This window comes from Triticum dicoccoides, chromosome 5A (genome assembly GCF_002162155.2).
Source record: "Triticum dicoccoides isolate Atlit2015 ecotype Zavitan chromosome 5A, WEW_v2.0, whole genome shotgun sequence".
Taxonomy (NCBI): Eukaryota; Viridiplantae; Streptophyta; class Magnoliopsida; order Poales; family Poaceae; genus Triticum; species Triticum dicoccoides.
In genome coordinates this window covers 514,477,631-514,496,873 of record NC_041388.1, presented here as the reverse complement: position 1 = coordinate 514,496,873, position 19,243 = coordinate 514,477,631, and the positions used below count along the sequence as shown (strand labels likewise).

At 39.9% G+C, this 19,243-nt stretch overlaps 1 protein-coding gene across 1 annotated transcript in view; it reads left to right on the top strand.

The window, feature by feature from the left end:
• The window catches only part of LOC119299825, a 29,733-nt gene extending 10,877 nt beyond the window's left edge, over positions 1–18,856 (top strand). The window contains exons 2-5 of the mRNA XM_037576965.1: positions 17,179–17,419; positions 17,823–17,850; positions 17,903–18,071; positions 18,295–18,856. Of these exons, the coding sequence (XP_037432862.1) occupies positions 17,179–17,419; positions 17,823–17,850; positions 17,903–18,071; positions 18,295–18,855 (999 nt within the window). The 3' untranslated portion in view covers position 18,856. The remainder of the gene's footprint in view (positions 1–17,178; positions 17,420–17,822; positions 17,851–17,902; positions 18,072–18,294) is intronic.
• Positions 18,857–19,243: the final 387 nt, after the last annotated feature.

The window sequence follows — 19,243 nt, the reverse complement described above, 5'->3', positions numbered from 1 at the left end:
ATCATTTTCAAATTACAACATTTAAGTTTATTGTATTAACAACCATGTAAATTAAAAAAACATTTCAATACATTCAAGTATCTTTGTGCACAAAATAAAAATCAACTTTAGGAATTCAAACACTATCAAATACTTGAAAATTAAGACAAAAATAATTTCGAAGTGACATTAATATTTTTAGAAAATTAAAATACAAGTTCTAAATTTCTTCTTCTTTAAATAGCTTAAAACTATAATATCATTATTCTTCCAACTAGTTGCCAATTTTAGATTTTATATCAATGAAATTTCCTTTTGTCTCAACAAAGTTTCAGTGCCTGTTCAAATAAATTTAAGAACATTCGGAAATATTTAATAAATTTTGGAAACATTTAACCGACATTCCACACGAATATCAATTATGTTTTTCATATTTGTTTTCTTAGAAACAATCAACATACATTTCAAATACAGTTCACACTCATTTGGTTTCACAATCATTAACAAGGTGTTTTCACTTGCAAAAATTATTCCAATGACAGTTCAATTTTTTGTTCAAATATTTCTTAGTTTAATAAGAGACGGAAGGAACTGGAATTTGTGTGGTATCGCCGTGAAATTTTTAGAAAAGGACTCAAGTGTGACTATAATAATTGAAATTTGTGTAAAATCTTGGTGTGATGTTAATGAAAATGAGATAAATAATTAAATATTTTATGTATTTTTTAAATATATTGAAATTAAGAGTGAAGTTATTGATTTTTTTGTGAATACTATTTAAATACTTTGTAAAAATATTCAAACAATGAGCTCTCACTAAAATAATACAAAAGGTTGAAAAACCATGTCATTTTTTCTAATGCACCAAAATAATTGAACAAATTTGCATTGAATATTTTGATGGAAACTTAAAAATTAATTGAAAATGAAATGTTTCAAAAGTTTATTTCAAATGGTAAATGTAATTAATTATAAACTTAATGAAAACCCATGACTTCTTATTCGAAGGTCTTGTCGTCATAGATGGTTGGATGACATTGTTCCCCAATGGTATTTGGTGTTGATGACAATGGGGTTAGGGTGATTAATGTTGGTTATGAAGTTTATCTCAGGACATTGGTTACTCGGTGGTTATTGAGGGAGATGGATGCCTCTAATTCAAAAAGGGAAAAGGCATCAGTTTCATTTGAGCCATTGGGAAGCCGCACTATTATGTGTATAGGGATGACTATCTTGTTTTATTTTCTTGTACTCGTCGCTTTCAAGCATCATATGAAAGCAAAAAATGCTTGTGTGATGTTGATGCCATAATCAACAGCATATTCTGCTCCTCCCTTGTAACAGCCCACGTGTGGTCCGTCCTATTTTGTAACCTCAACCATCTTGTCATGAATGATTTCCATGTTGGTATTAATATAAGAGTAATTTATGTAACAACATATTCATGAATGATTTCCATCTTGTCATGAATGATGTAGAAGCCCTCCGTGATGATGGCCCTCTTCCGGCGGAGCTCCAGAACAGGCCCCAAGATGGGATCTGGTGGATACAGAAAGTTGCGGCGGTGGAATTAGGTTTTTTGGCTCCTATTCTGATCGTTTGGGGGTACATGTGTATATATAGGAGGAAGCAGTACGCTGGAGGAGCAACGAGGGGCCCATGAGGCAGGGGGCGCGCCATAGGGGGGGCGCCCCCCACCCTCGTGACCGCCTCTTTTGTTCCTTGGAGCAGGGTCCAAGTCTCCTGGATCACGTTCGGTGAGAAAATCACGTTCCCGAAGATTTTATTCCGTTTGGACTCCGTTTGATATTCCGTTTCTTCGAAACACTGAAATAGGCAAAAAACATCAATTCTGGGCTAGGCCTCCGGTTAATAGGTTAGTCCCAAAAATAATATAAAAGTGGAAAATAAAGCCCAATATAGTCCAAAACAATAGATAATATAGCATGGAGCAATCAAAAATTATAGATACATTGGAGATGTATCAGGCATCCCCAAGCTTAATTCCTGCTCGTCCTCGAGTAGGTAAATGATAAAAAGAGAATTTTTTATGCCGAGTGCTACCTGGCATAATTTCAATGCAAATCTTCTTAATTGTGGTATGAATATTCAGATTCAAAAGATTCAAGACAAAAGTTTATATTGACATAAAAATAATAATACTTCAAGCATACTAACAAAGCAATTATGTCTTCTCAAAATAACATGGCCAAAGAAAGTTATCCCTACAAAATCATATAGTCTGGCTATGCTCTATCTTCACCACACAAAGTATTTAGATCATGCACAACCCCGATGATGAGCCAAGCAATTGTTTCATACTCTAACTTTTTCAAAACTTTTTCAATCTTCACGCAATACATGAGCGTGAGCCATGGATATAGCACTATAGGTGGAATAGAATGGTGGTTGTGGAGAAGATAGTCTCACATCAACTAGGCGTATCAACGGGCTATGGAGATGACCATCAATAGATATCAATGTGAGTGAGTAGGGATTGCCATGCAACGGATGCACTAGAGCTATAAGTATATGAAAGCTCAAAAAGAAACTAAGCGGGTGTGCATCCAACTTTCTTGCTCATCAAGACCTAGGGCAATTTGAGGAAGCCCATCATTGGAATATACAAGCTAAGTTCTATAATGTAAAATTCCCACTAGTATATGAAAGTGATAACATGAGAGACTCTCTACTATGAAGATCATGGTGTTACTTTGAAGCACAAGTGTGGTAAGAGGATATTAACATTGTCCCTTCTCTCTTTTTCTCTCATTTTTTATTTGGGCCTTTTCTCTTTTTTTATGGCCTCTTTTTATTTGGGCTTCTTTGGCCTCTTTTATTTATTTTTCGTCCGGAGTCTCATCCCGACTTATGGGGGAATCATAGTCTCCATCATTCTTTACTCACTTGGGACAATGCTCTAATAATGATGATCATCACACTTTTATTTTTCTTATAACTCAACAATTACAACTCGATACTTAGAACAAAATATGACTCTATGTGAATGCATCCGGCGGTGTACCGGGATATGCAATATGACAATGATGGAGTGTGTCATGATGAAATAGATGGTGGAAAGTTGCATGGCAATATATCTCGGAATGGCTATGGAAATGCCATAATAGGTAGGTATGGTGGCTGTTTTGAGGAACGTATATGGTAGGTGTATGATACCGGCGAAAGGTGCGTGGTATTAGAGAGGCTAGCAAAGGTGGAAGGGTGAGAGTGCGTATAATCCATGGACTCAACATTAGTCATAAAGAAATCATGTACTTATTGCAAAAATCTAGAAGTTATCAAAGCAAAGTATTACGCGCATGCTCCTAGGGGGATAGATTGGTAGCAAAAGACCATCGCTCATCCCCGACCGCCACTCATAAGGAATACAATCAATAAATAAATCATGCTCCGACTTCATCACATAACGGTTCACCATACGTGCATGCTACGGGAATCACAAACTTTAACACAAGTATTCTTTAAATTCACAACTACTCAACTAGCATGACTTTAATATTATCACCTCCATATCTCAAAACAATTATCCTGTTTCAATATTTTCTTAGTATTCAACACACTTAAAAGAAAGTTTCACAAATCTTGAACACCAAGCATATTATTATTAAGCAAATTACCATGCTATTAAGAGACTCTCAAAATAATTTAAGTGAAGCATGAGAGATCAATAGTTTCTTTAAACCAAATCCACCACCGTGCTCTAAAAGATCTAAGTGAAGCACATAGAGCAAAATTATAAAACTCAAAAGATATAAGTGAAGCACATAGAGCAAAACTACCTAGCTCAAAAGATATAAGTGAAGCACATAGAGTATTCTATCAAATTTTAATTCATGTATGGCTCTCTCAAAAGGTGTGTACACCAAGGATGATTGTGGTATACTAAGACACAAAGACACAAATAATACAAGAAGCTCCAAGCAAAACACATATCATGTTGGTGAATAAAAATATAGCTCCAAGTAAATTACCGATGGAAGTGGATGAAAGAGGGGATGCCTTCCGGGGCATCCCCAAGCTTTGAATTTTTGGTGTCCTTGGATTATCTTGGGGGTGCCATGGGCATCCCCAATCTTAGGCTCTTGCCACTCCTTGTTCCATGATCCATCAAAAGAATTCACCCAAAACTTGAAAACTTCGCAACACAAAACTCAAAATAGAAAACTCGTGAGCTCCGTTAGCAAAAGAAAACAAAAGACCACTTCAAGGTACTGTAATGAACTCATTATTTATTTATATTGGTGTTAAACCTACTGTATTCCAACTTCTCTATGGATTATAAACTAATTTACTAACCATAGATTCATCAAAATAAGCAAACAACACACGAAAAACAGAATCTGTCAAAAACAGAACAGTCTATAGTAATCTGTAGCTAGCGCAAGATCTGGAACCCCAAAAATTCTAAAATAAATTGATGGACGTGAGGAATTTATCTATTAATCATCTTCAAAAAGAATTAACTAAATATCACTCTCCAAATAAAAATGACAGCAGTTCTTGTGAGCGCCAAAGTTTCTGTTTTTACAGCAAGTTCAACAAGACTTTCCCCAAGTCTTCCCAACGGTTCTACTTGGCACAAACACTAACTAAACACAAAAAACACAACCAAAACAGAGGCTAAATAATTTATTTATTACTAATCAGGAGCAAAAAGAAAATAATAAAAATAAAATTGGGTTGCCTCCCAACAAGCGCTATCGTTTAACGCCCCTAGCTATGCATAAAAGCGAGGATAGATCTAGGTATTGCCATCTTTGGTAGGCAATCCATAAGTGGATCTCATGATAGTTTCATATGTCAATTTTATTTTCTTTCTTGGAAAGTGTTCCATGCCCTTTTTTAATGGAAATTGAAATCTAATATTCCCTTCCTTCATATCAATAATCGCACCAACCGTTCTAAGGAAAGGTCTACCAAGAATAATAGGGCAAGAAGGATTGCAATCTATATCAAGAACAATGAAATATACGGGCACATAATTCCTATTTGCAACAATAAGAACATCATTAATTCTTCCCATAGGTTTCTTAATAGTGGAATCCGCAAGATGCAAGTTTAGAGAGCAATCATCGAAATTACGGAAATCTAGTAAATCACACAAAGTCTTGGGAATAGTAGAGACACTAGCACCCAAATCACACAAAGCATAAAACTCATGATCTTTAATTTTAATTTTAATAGTTGGTTCCCACTCATCATAGAGTTTTCTAGGGATAGAAACTTCCAACTCAAGTTTTTCTTCATAAGATTGCATCAAGGCATCAACAATATGTTCGGTGAAGGCTTTATTTTGACTATAAGCATGTGGAGAATTTAGCACGGATTGCAACAGGGAAATACAATCAATTAAAGAGAAATTTTCATAATTAAATTCCTTGAAATCCAATATAGTGGGTTTAGCAACATCTAGATTTTTATTTCTTTCAATCCCACTTTCATCAATTTCATCATTAAGATCTAAATACTCCAAATTTTTAGAACGCCTTGTAGGTAAAGGAAGATCATATTCAGTTTCATCAAGATTCATATTGCAAAACCAAGATTTAATAGGGGACACATCAATAACTTTTAGATCTTCATCTTGATTTTCATATGTATTTGGTTTAGCGGCCATCTTATTGCCTAAGGTGGCTTGCATATCTGAAATTTCAGCAGTCATTTTTTCTAGACGAGCAATTTGGGATCTTATACCATCAAATTCTTTAGACATATCATTTAGCTCTTTATTCATATAACTCATAAAACTTTTTTTCCTTAAGCTCGTTTCTAAAGAAATTATTATGCTCAAATTGCAAAACTATAAACTTCCTAACGTTGGTTTCGATCTCCTCTAACCTTTTGAGGTGGAGATCACCAAATCTCGGTTGAGCCATCGCGACAAACAAGCAATCTAACACACGAGCAAACAAAAAGCAAGCGGGCAAAAGTGGCAAATAGAGAGGGAGGATAGAAGAGAGGGCAAATAAAACGGCAAGGGTGAATTGGGGGAAGAGGAATACGAGAGGCAAATGGCAAATAATGTAATGCGAGAGATAGGGATTGTGATGGGTACTTGGTATGTTGACTTTTTGCGTACAGTCCCCGGCAACGGCGCCAGAAATCCTTCTTGGTACGTCTTGAGCTTGCGTTGGTTTTCCCCGAAGAGGAAGGGATGATGCAGCAGAGTAGCGTAAGTATTTCCCTCAGTTTTTGAGAACCAATGTATCAATCCAGTAGGAGGCCACACTCAAGTCCCTCTTACCTGCACAAAGCGATAGCTACTCGCAACCAACACGATTAGGGGTTGTCAATCCCTTCAGGTCACTTACGAGAGTGAGATCTGATAGATATAATATTTTTGGTATAAACATGCAAAGTAAAAAGTAAAAGCAAAGTAAAAAGCAAAACAAGATTAAAGTGATGGAGATTGATATGATGAGAATAGACCCGGGGGCCATAGGTTTCACTAGTGGCTTCTCTCAAGAGCATAAGTATTCTACGGTGGGTGAACAAATTACTGTTGAGCAATTGACAGAATTGAGCATAGTTATGAGAATATCTAGGCACGATCATGTATATAGGCATCACGTCCATGACAAGTAGATCGAAACGATTCTGCATCTACTACTATTACTCCACTATCGACCGCTATCCAGCATGCATCTAGAGTATTAAGTTAAAAACAGAGTAACACCTTAAGCAAGATGACATGATGTAAAGAGATAAATTCATGCAATATGAAATAAACCCCATCTTGTTATCCTCGATGGCAACGATGCAATACGTGCCTTGCTGCCCCTTCTGTCACTGGGAAAGGACACCGCAAGATCGAACCCAAAGCTAAGCACTTCTCCCATGGCAAGAACTACCAATCTAGTTGGCCAAACCGAACGGATAATTCGAAGAGACTTGCAAAGATAACCAATCATACATAAAAGAATTCAAAGAAGATTCAAATATTATTCATAGATAGACTTGATCATAAACCCACAATTCATCGGTCTCAAGAAACACACCACAAAAATAAGATTACATCGAATAGATCTCCCCAAGAGAGGGGGAGAACTTTGTATTGAGATTCAAAGAGAGAGAAGAAGCCATCTAGCTACTAACTATGGACCCGAAGGTCTGAGGTAAACTACTCACACTTCATCGGAGAGGCTATGATGATGTAGAAGCCCTCCGTGATGACGGCCCTGTTCCGGTGGAGCTCCGAAACAGGCCCCAAGATGGGATCTGGTGGATACAGAAAGTTGCGGCGGTGGAATTAGGTTTTTGGCTCCTGTTCTGATCGTTTGGGGGTACGTGTGTATATATAGGGGGAAGAAGTATGCCGGAGGAGCAACGAGGGGCCCACGAGGCAGGGGGCGCGCCCTAGGGGGGGCGCCCCCACCCTCATGACCGCCTGTATTGTTCATTGGAGCAGGGTCCAAGTCTCCTGGATCACGTTCGGTGAGAAATCACGTTCCTGAAGATTTTATTCCGTTTGGACTCCGTTTGATATTCCGTTTCTTCGAAACACTGAAATAGGCAAAAAACAGCAATTCTGGGCTGGGCCTCCGGTTAATAGGTTAGTCCCAAAAATAATATAAAAGTGGAAAATAAACCCAATATAGTCCAAAATAGTAGATAATATAGCATGGAGCAATCAAAAATTATAGATACGTTGGAGACGTATCAGCTACCAAACGTCACAACATAACTGGGTGATTATAAAGGTGCTCTACAGGTGTCTCTGATGGTACTTGTTGAGTTGGCATAAATCAAGATTAGGATTTGTCACTCCGATTGTCAGAGAGGTATCTCTAGGCCCACTCGGTAATTCACATCACTATAAGCCTTGCAAGCATGTAACTAATGAGTTAGTTGCGGGATGATGTATTATGGAACGAGTAAAGAGACTTGCCGATAACGAGATTGAACTAGGTATTGAGAAACCGACGATCGAATCTCGGGCAAGTAACATACCGATGACAAAGGGAACAACGTATGTTGTTATGCGGTTTGACCGATAAAGATCTTCGTAGAATATGTGGGAGCCAATATGAACATCCAAGTTCCGCTATTGGTTATTGACCTGGGACGTGTCTCGGTCATGTCTACATAGTTCTTGAACCCGTAGGGTCCGCACGCTTAAAGTTTGGTGACGATTTGTATTATGAGTTTATGTGTTTTGATGCACGGAAGGTTGTTCGGAGTCCCGGATGATATCAGGGACATGATGAGGAGTATTGAAATGTTCAAGACGTAAAGATCGATATATTGGAAGGCTATATTCGGACATCGGAAAGGTTCTGAGTGGTTCGAGTATTTATCAGAGTACCAGAGAGTTACGGGAATTCGCCGGGGAGTATATGGGCCTTATTGGGCTTTAGGGGAAAGAGAGAGGGGCTGCCTAGGGCAGGTTGCACGTCCCCCAAGGCCTAGTCCGAATTGGACTAGGGGGAGGGGCGGCGCCCCCTCCTTCCTTCTCTTCTCTTTTCCCTTTCCTTCTCTCCTACTCCTACTACATGGAAGGGGGGAATCCTACTCCCGGTGGGAGTAGGACTCCCCAAGGCGCGCCATAGTAGAGGGCTAGCCATCCCCCTCCTCCACTCCTTTATATACGGGGGAAGGGGGCACCCCATGGACACACAAGTTGATCATTGATCCCTTAGCCATGTGCGGTGCCCCCCTCCACCATAATCCACGTCGATCATATCATAGCAGTGCTTAGGCGAGGCCCTGCGTTGGTAGCAACATCATCACCGTCAACATGCCGTCGTGCTGACGGAACTCTCCCGTGAAGCTCTGCTGGATCGGAGTTCGTGGGACGTTATCGAGCTGAACGTGTGCTGAACTCGAAGGTGCCGTGCGTTCGGTACTTGGATCGGTCGGATCGTGAAGACGTTCGACTACATCAACCGTGTTCTCATAACGCTTCCGCTTACGATCTACGAGGGTACGTGGACGATACTCTTCCCTCTCGTTGCTATGCATCTCCATGATCTTGCGTGTGCGTAGGAATTTTTTTGAAATTACTACGTTCCCCAACAGTCGCATTCGAGCCAGGTCTATGCGTAGATGTTATATGCATGAGTAGAACACAAAGGAGTTGTGGGCGTGTGTATATACATATTGCTTGCCATCACTAGTTGATTCTTGATTCAGCGGCATTGTTGGATGAAGCGGCCCAGACCGACATTATGCGTATGCTTACGGGAGACTGGTTCTACTGACGTGCTTCGCACACAGGTGGCTAGTGGGTGTCTGTTTCTCAGCTTTAGTTGAATCGTATTCAATGAACAGGGTTCTTTCTGAAGATCAAAAAGCAATCACTATACCGTGTTGTGGTTTTTGATGCGTAGGTAAGAACGGTTCTTGCTCAGCCCGTAGCAGCCATGTAAAACTTGCAACAACAAAGTAGAGGACGTCTAACTTATTTTTGCAAGGCATGTTGTGATATGATATGGTCAAGATGTGATGATATATAAATTGTTGTATGAGATGATCATGTTTTGTTGAAGTTATCGGCAACTGGCAGAAGCCTTATGGTTGTCTCTTTATTGCATAAGATGCAAGCGCCAAACAATTGCTTTACTTTATCGCTATGCGATAGCAATAGTTGCAAGAGCAATAGTTGGCGAGACGACCATGTGACGACACATTGATAGAGATTAGGATGATGGAGATCATGGTGTCATGCCGGTGACAATAGAGATCATGACGGTACTTTGGAGATGGAGATCAAAGGCGCAAGATGATCATGGCCATATCATGTCACATATTTTGATTGGATGTGATGTTTATCCTTTATGCATCTTGTTTTGCTTAGATCGACGGTAGCATTTTAAGATGATCTCTCACTAAATTTCAAGGTATAAGTGTTCTCCCTGAGTATGCACCGTTGTGACAGTTCGTCGTGCCGAGACACCACGTGATGATCGGGTGTGATAAGTTCTACGTTCACATACAACTGGTGCAAGCCGGTTTTGCACACACAGAATACTCGGGTTAAACTTGATGAGCCTAGCATATGCAGATATGGCCTCGGAACACTGGAGACCGAAAGGTCGAGCGTGAATCATATAGTAGATATGATCAACATAGTGATGTTCACCATTGAAAACTACTCCATCTCACGTGATGATCGGACATGGTTTAGTTGATTTGGATCACATGATCATTTAGATGACTAGAGGGATGTCTATCTAAGTGGGAGTTCTTAAGTAATATGATTAGTTGAACATTAATTTATCATGAACTTAGTCCTGATAGTATTTGCATATCTATGTTGTAGATCAATTGCTTGCGATGTAGCTCCCTGTTTATTTTTGATATGTTCCTAGAGAAAAATGAATTGAAAGATGTTAGTAGAAATGATGCGGATTGGATCCTTGATCTGAGGATTATCCTCATTGCTGGACAGAAGAATTATGTTCTTGATGCACCGCGAGGTGACGGACCTATTGCAGGAGCATATGCAGACGTTATGAGCATTTGGCAAAGCTCGGTATGATGACTAGTTGATAGTTTAGTGCACCATGCTTTACATCTTAGAACCGGGACTCCAAAAATATTTTGAATGCCACGGAGCATATAAGATGTTCCAAGAGTTGAAATTAGTATTTTATACTCATGCCCGTGTCAAGAGGTAGGATACCTCTGACAGTACTTTGCCTACAAAGATGCAGGAGAATAGCTCAACCAGTGAGCATGTGCTCAGATTGACTGGGTACTGCAATTGCTTGAATCAAGTGGGAGTTAATCTTCCAGATAACATAGTAATTGACAAAGTTCTCTAGTCACTATCACCAAGTTACTAGAACTTAGTGATGAACTATAATATGCAAGGGATAACAGAAATGATTCCCAAGCTCTTCGTGATGCAGAAATCGACGAAGGTAGAAATCAAGAAAAGCATCAAGTGTTGATGGTTGAAAAGACCACTAGTTTCAAGAAAAGGGTAAAGGGAAGAAGGGGAACTTCAAGAAGAACGACAAGCAAGTCGCTGCTCAAGTGAAGAAGCCCAAGTCTAGACCTAAGCCTGAGACTAAGTGCTTCTACTGCAAAGGGACTGGTCACTGGAAACAGAACTGCCCCAAGTATTTGGCGGATAAGAAAGATGGCAAAGTGAACAAAGGTATATTTGATATACATGTTATTGATGTGTACTTTACTAGTGTTTATAGCAACCCCTCAGTATTTGATACTAGTTCAGTTGCTAAGATTAGTAACTCAAAACGGGAGTTGCAGAATGAACAGAGACTAGTTAAGGGTAAAGTGACGATGTGTGTTGGAAGTGGTTCTGAAATTGATATGATCATCATCACACACTCCCTATACTTTCGGGATTAGTGTTGAACCTAAATAAATGTTATTTGGTGTTTGCGTTAAGCATGAACATGATTTGATCATGTTTATTGCAATACACTTATTCATTTAAAGTCAGAGAATAATTGTTGTTCTGTCTGCATGAATAAAACCTTCAATGGTCATACACCCAAGGTGAATGGTTTATTGAATCTCGATCGTAATGATACACATATTCATAATATTGAAACCAAGAGATGCAAAGTTAATAATGATAGTGCAACTTATTTGTGGCACTTCCATTTAGGTCATATTAGTGTAAAGCGCATGAAGAAAATCCATACTGATGGGCTTTTGGAATCACTTGATTATGAATCAGTTGATGCTTGCGAACCATGCCTCATAGGCAAGATGACCAAGACTCCGTTCTCCGGAACAATGGAGCGAGCAACTGACTTATTGGAAATAATACATACTGATGTATGCGGTTCGATGAGTGTTGAGGCTCATGGCGGGTATCGTTATTTTCTGACCTTCATAGATGATTTGAGTAGATATGGGTATATCTACTTGATGAAACATAAGTCTGAAACATTTGAAAAGTTCAAAGAATTTCAGAGTGAAGTGGAAAATCATTGTAACAAGAAAATAAAGGTTCTGCGATCTGATCGTGAAGGAGAATATTTGAGTTACGAGTTTGGTCTTCATTTGAAACAATGCGAAATAGTTTCGCAACTCACACCACCTGGAACACCACAGCGTAATGGTGTGTCCGAATGTCATAACCATACTTTATTAGATATGGTGCGATCTATGATGTCTCTTACCGATTTATCACTATCATGTTGGGGTTATGCATTAGAGATAGCTGCATTCATGTTAAATAGGGCACCATCTAAATCCATTGAGACGACACCATATGAACTGTGGTTTGGCTAGAAACCTAAGTTGTCGTTTCTTAAAGTTTGGGGCTGCGATGCTTATGTGAAAAAGTTTCAACCTGATAAGCTCGAACCCAAATCTGAGAAATGTGTCTTCATAGGATACCCAAAGTAGACAGTTGGGTATACCTTCTATCACAGATCCGAAGGCAAGACATTCGTTGCTAAGAATGGATCCTTTCTAGAGAAGGAGTTTCTCTCAAAAGAAGTGAGTGGGAGGAAAGTAGAACTTGATGAGGTAACTGTACCTGCTCCCTTATTGGAAAGTAGTTCATCATAGAAATATGTTCCTTTGACTCCTACACCAATTAGTGAGGAAGCTAATGATGAAGATCATGTAACTTCAGATCAAGTTACTAACGAACCTCGTAGGTCAACCAGAGTGAGATCCACACCAGAGTGGTACAGTAATCCTGTTCTCGATGTCAAGTTACTTGATCATGACGAACCTACGAACTATGAGGAAGTGATGATGAGCCCAGCTTCTGAAAAATGGCTAGAGGCCATGAAATCTGAGATGGGATCAATGTATGAGAACAAAGTGAGGACTTTGGTTGACTTGCCCGATGATCGGCAAGCCATCGAGAATAAATGGATCTTCAAGAAGAAGATAAATGCTAATGGTAATGTTACTGTCTACAAAGCTCGACTTGTTGCGAAAGGTTTTCGACAACAAGTTCAAGGACTTGACTATGATGAGACCTTCTCACCCATATCGATGCTTAAAAGTTTGTCCGAATCTTGTTAGCAGTTGCTGCATTTTATGAAATCTGGCAAATGGATGTCAAAACTGCATTCCTTCATGGATTTCTTAAAAGAAGAGTTGTATATGATGCAACCAGAAGGTTTTGTCAATCCTAAAGGTGCTAACAAAGTGAGCAAGCTCCAGCGATCCATCTATGGACTGGTGCAAGCATCTTGGAGTTGGAATATATGCTTTGATAAAGTGATCAAAGCATATGGTTTTATACAGACTTGCGGTGAAGCCTGTATTTACAAGAAAGTGAGTGGGAGCACTATAGCATTTCTGATAAGTATATGTGAATGACATATTGTTGATCGGAAATAATGTAGAATTTTCTGGAAAGCATAAAGGAGTGTTTGAAAAGAGTTTTTCATAGAAAGACCTCGATGAAGCTGCTTACACATTGAGCATCAAGATCTATAGAGATAGATCAAGACGCTTGATAAGTTTTTTCAGTGAGTACATACCTTGACAAGATTTTGAAGTAGTTCAAAATGGAACAGTCAAAGAAAGAGTTCTTTCCTGTGTTGCAAGGTGTGATGTTGAGTAAATACTCAAAACCCGACCACAGCAGAAAATAGAAAGAGAATGAAAAGTCATTCCGTATGCCTCAGTCATAAGTTCTATAAAGTATGCTATTGTTGGGATCTCATCTCAGATTTCATGGCCTCAAGCCATTTCGTGGAATCTGGGCTCATCATCGCTTCCTCATAGTTCGTAGGTCTGTCATGGTGAAGTAACATGACCTCTAGAACATGATTACCATACCACTCTGGTGCAGATCTCACTCTGGTTTACCTACGAGGTTCGGTAGTAACTTGATCTGAAGTTACATGATCATCATCATTAGCTTCCTCACTAATTGGTGTAGGAGTCACAGAAACAGATTTCTGTGATGAACTACTTTCCAATAAGGGAGCAAGTACAGTTACCTCATCAAGTTCTACTTTCCTCCCACTCACTTCTTTCGAGAGAAACTCCTTCTTTAGAAAGGATCCATTCTCAACAACGAATATCTTGCCTTCGGATCTGTGATAGAAGGTGAACCCAACATTTTCTTTTGGGTATCCTATGAAGACGCACTTCTCCGATTTGGGTTTGAGCTTATCAGGTTGAAACTTTTTCACATAAGCATTGCAACCTCAAACTTTAAGAAACGACAGCTTAGGTTTCTTGCCAAACCATAGTTCATACGGTGTCGTCTCAACGGATTTAGATGGTGCCCTATTTAACGTGAATGTAGCTGTCTCTAATGCATAACCCCAAAACGATAGCGGTAAATCAGTAAGAGACGTCATAGATGACACCATATCTAATGAAGCACGGTTACGACGTTTGGACACACCATTACACTATGGTGTTCCAGGTGGCGTGAGTAGTGAAACTATTTCACATTGTTTTAACTGAAGGCCAAACTCGCAACTCAAATATTTTACTTCTGCGATCATATCGTAGAAACTTATATTTTGTTACGATGATTCTCCACTTTACGCTGAAATTCTTTGAACTTTTCAAATGTTTCAGACTTGTGTTTCATCAAGTAGATATACTCATATCTGCTCAAATCATCTGTGAAGATCAGAAAATAATGATACCTGCCGCGAGCTTCAATATTCATCGGACCACATACATCAGTATGCATGATTTCCAACAAATCTGTTGCTTGCTGCATTGTTCCGGAGAACGGAGTCTTAGTCATCTTGCCCATGAGGCATGGTTCGCAAGCATCAACTGATTCATAATCAAGTGATTCCAAAAGTCCATCAGCATGGAGTTTCTTCATGCGCTTTATACCAATATGACCTAAATGGCAGTGCCACAAATTAGTTGCACTATCATTATTAAATTTGCATCTTTTGGTTTCAATATTATGAATATGTGTATCACTACGATCGAGATCCAACGAACCATTTTCATTGGGTGTGTAACCATATATGTAAACAGAACAACAATTTATTCTCTTACTTAAATGAATAACCGTATTGCAATAAACATGACCAAATCATATTCATGCTCAATGCAAACACCAAATAACACTTATTTAGGTTCTACACTAATCCCGAAAGTATAGTGAGTGTGCGATGATGATCATATCAATCTTGGAACCACTTCCAACACACATCCTCACTTCACCATTAACTAGTCTCTGTTCATTCTGCAACTGCCGTTTCGAGTTACTACTCTTAGCAACTGAACCAGTATCAAATACCGGGGGGTTGCTACGAACACTAGTAAAATACACATCAATAATCCGTATATCAAATATACCTTTGTTCATTCTGCCATCCTTCTTATCCGCCAAATACTTGGGGCAGTTCCGCTTCCAGTGACCAGTCCCTTTGCAGTAGAAGCACTTAGTCTCAGGCTTAGGACCAGACTTGGGCTTCTTCACTTGAGCAGCAACTTGCTTGACGTTTTTCTTGAAGTTCCCCTTCTTCCCTTTGCCCTTTTCTTGAAACTAGTGGTTTTGTCTACCATCAACACTTGGTATTTTTCTTGATTTCTTCCTTCGTTGATTTCAGCATTACGAAGAGCTTGGGAATCGTTTCCGTTATCCCTTGCATATCATAGTTCATCACGAAGTTCTACTAACTTGGTGATGGTGACTAGAGAATTCTGTCAATCACTATCTTATCTGGAAGATTAACTCCCACTTGATTCAAGCGATAGTAGTACCCAGACAATCTGAGCACATGCTCACTGCTTGAGCTATTCTCCTCCATCTTTTAGCTATAGAACTTGTTGGAGACTTCATATCTCTCAACTCGGGTATTTGCTTGAAATATTAACTTCAACTCCTGGAACATCTCATATGGTCCATGACGTTCAGAACGTCTTTGAAGTCCCGATTCTAAGCCATTTAAGCATGGTGCACTAAACTATCAAGTAGTCATCATATTGAGCTAGCCAAACGTTCATAATGTCTGCATCTGCTCATGCAATAGGTCTGTCACCTAGCGGTGCATTAAGGACATAATTCTTCTGTGCAGCAATGAGGATAATCCTCAGATCACGGATCCAATCTGCATCATTGCTACTAACATCTTTCAACTTAATTTTCTCTAGGAACATATCAAAAATAAAACAGGGGAGCTAAACGCGAGCTATTGATCTACAACATAGATATGCTAATACTACTAGGACTAAGTTCATGAAATTAAAGTTCAATTAATCATATTACTTAAGAACTCCCACTTAGACAGACATCCCTCTAATCTTCTAAGTGATCACGTGATCCAAATCAACTAAACCATAACCGATCATCACGTGAAATGGAGTAGTTTTCAATGGTGAACATCACTATGTTGATCATATCTACTATATGATTCATGCTCAACCTTTCGGTCTCAGTGTTCCGAGGCCATATCTGCATATGCTAGGCTCGTCAAGTTTAACCTGAGTATTCTGCGTGTGCAAAACTAGCTTGACCCGTTGTAGATGGACGTAGAGCTTATCACACCTGATCATCACGTGGTGTCTGGGAACGACGAACTTTGGCAACGGTGCATACTCAGGGAGAACACTTTTATCTTGAAATTTAGTGAGAGATCATCTTATAATGCTACCATCAATCAAAGCAAGATAAGATGCATAAAAGATAAACATCACATGCAATCAATATAAGTGATATGATATGGCCATCATCATCTTGTACTTGTGATGTCCATCTTCGAAGTACCGTCATGATCACCATCATCACCGGCGCGACACCTTTATCTCCATCGTAGCATCGTTGTCGTCTCGCCAATCTTATGCTTCCATGACTATCGCTACCGCTTAGTGATAAAGTAAAGCATTACAGCGAGATTGCATTGCATACAATAAAGCGACAACCATATGGCTCCTGCCAGTTGCCGATAACTCGGTTACAAAACATGATCATCTCATACAATAAAATTTAGGGCCCGTTCGGAAGCAGTCCACGAGCTGGCTTCCAAAAATCGCTCCGAGAAGCCGCACCGAATGAGTCCACTTCAAGAATCTGGCTCCGCGGAGACGAGGATTCGACAGTGCAAAAATCACGGAGACGAGAAGCTGGCCAGGCCCAGCTTCGCAAATATCAGAAGTGGGAGTTGCTCAAAATTATGGTAGCAATGCAACCCCGAAGTAAACTACTCGAATCGTTTTCCTCGACGTCTCCTCTGCTCTCACACCTCAACTCGTACTCTGCTCGTAGAGAAACGAACGGGGCGACCTCCTCTGCTGTCGCAACCCTAGCCGCCGCCCCGTCACCGGTCGGCCGCCGCGCCGCCGTCCGCCGCCGCTCCTCGGATCTACAGCCCGCCCCGCAAGTCTCCGTCCATCGACGCTCGCAGCAGCCGCCCAAAGTCCCCGTGGTGTTGTCTCCCCATCTGCCGCCACTCCCTCCGTTGGTCGTCGCCGGCAGCCGCACGAAGTAGAGGTCCCGACGGGCCTAGCCACAAGATCCACGGTATAGAAGCCATTCCCCCAGGTCAAGGTGAGCAGCCACCTCCCCCCTCTTGTAGTACTCTGATTCAGCCTAGTTCATGCGCTGTGTGTGGACAGCCCCAATTTCCTGTGATATGAACCTGATGTGTGGACTTTTTGCGTATATATGTGTAGTGCAGTCTGTAGTGATATGAATTGATTTCAGATAAAATCAATAATTTCCTTATGTTGGTAGTACATGTTCATGCTGGTATAGTTTATTTTCCATATATTTGGGGACATGATTATATACTGATGGATGATGATTGTTTGCTACATATTCGTGCTGCTACTGATTGTTTGTGAGATGGTAGTGATTGTTTCCCGGAAAATTGGACACATGATTTATACTAATGGACACTGATTGTTGCTACATGTTCATGATGCTACTGATTTTGGTATCTATTTGTGAGGTGGCACTGATTGTTTGGCATATATTTTCGAGGAAATGTGTATCCGTAAAGTAATATCATTTTTGTATAGAAATGTCGTCAACTGGGTCTGCCGAATGGACCGATGAGAATACTCGGATTATCGTGGAGTTGTTTGTGAAACAAGTGAAGGCTGGAAACATGCCAAACACTCATTTGACACCCAGTGCATATGATGAGGTGGGAAAGGAGTTCTTGATGAGAACTGGGCTTGAGTACACACCAAAGCAAGTGAGGAACAAATGGACCAAGTTAAAACGTGAGTACAACACATTCAAGAAGCTCAAGTTGCGCGAGACTGGAGGGGGTTGGGACTTTGAGAAAAACACTGTTAAACAAGATAATGAGTGGTGGAAAAAGGCGAAAGTTGTAAGTTCGCATGCTTATGTTTCTCAGAAAATAAAATCTGAACTTGTCATGCTTTATGTACTAATGTCTCTCTTTCATACAATAGGACCTTCCAGGTTGTGGCAAGTTCAAGAAGCATGGACTCCGTAACGAAGAAGGCTTGCGCGTCTTGTTTGAGGATATCAGTGTTGATGGCACTGACCATTGGAACCCCGCATCTGGTCTGCCTCCCCCCTCTAGTTCGGCATTGAAAATAGCCTTGAATGTTGACGAAATCGCCGATCTTGATTTGGAGGATGATAGTGAAGAGCAACCTTCTCCGACAGTAGCTAGTTCATCTAAAGTGAGGCTTGGGGTCACGATTCCAGAGAAGAACAAGAAATCGAAGACTTCACAAGTGATGCAAGAGGAGATTAGAAAGATTAGTTCTATTGCCCAAGCTTCACACACATCGTTTCAGTCTTTTCTACAGAAAGATGAGACCATTTCTGTTGCCTCTACCATGGATTTAGTTCGTGCTTGTGGTGCAACAGACGACACTGATGAGCATTTCATTGCTACTGAGCTCTTTCTGAAGAGAGAGCAAAGAGAGATGTTCTTGCACATGACATCCGACTCTCAAAAGGGTTGGTTGCGTAGGAGGTTTGACCTCAAGTATGGGAACTAGTTTGTTCTATCTTATCTTAGCTATGGGAACAATATTTATGCATATGTTGGTGAACTTATTATTATCTTGTGCTATCGGTACAATATTTATGCCTATGTTGGCGAACCTATTATTATCTTGTGCTATCGGTACAATATTTATGCCTATGTTGGCGAACCTATTATTATCTTGTGCTCGGAACAATATTTATGCTTATGTTGGTGAACCTATTATTATCTTGTCGGTGAACATATTTATTCTTATGTTGGTGAACATATTGTTTTGCTTGATGCTAACTATTGTTTGATATGGCAGATGTCATCGGATAGTGATAGTGAGGATGACAATAGTTATGAAACAATGAGGAATTTGGTTATGCATCAACAACATAATATGAACATGCTTTGTT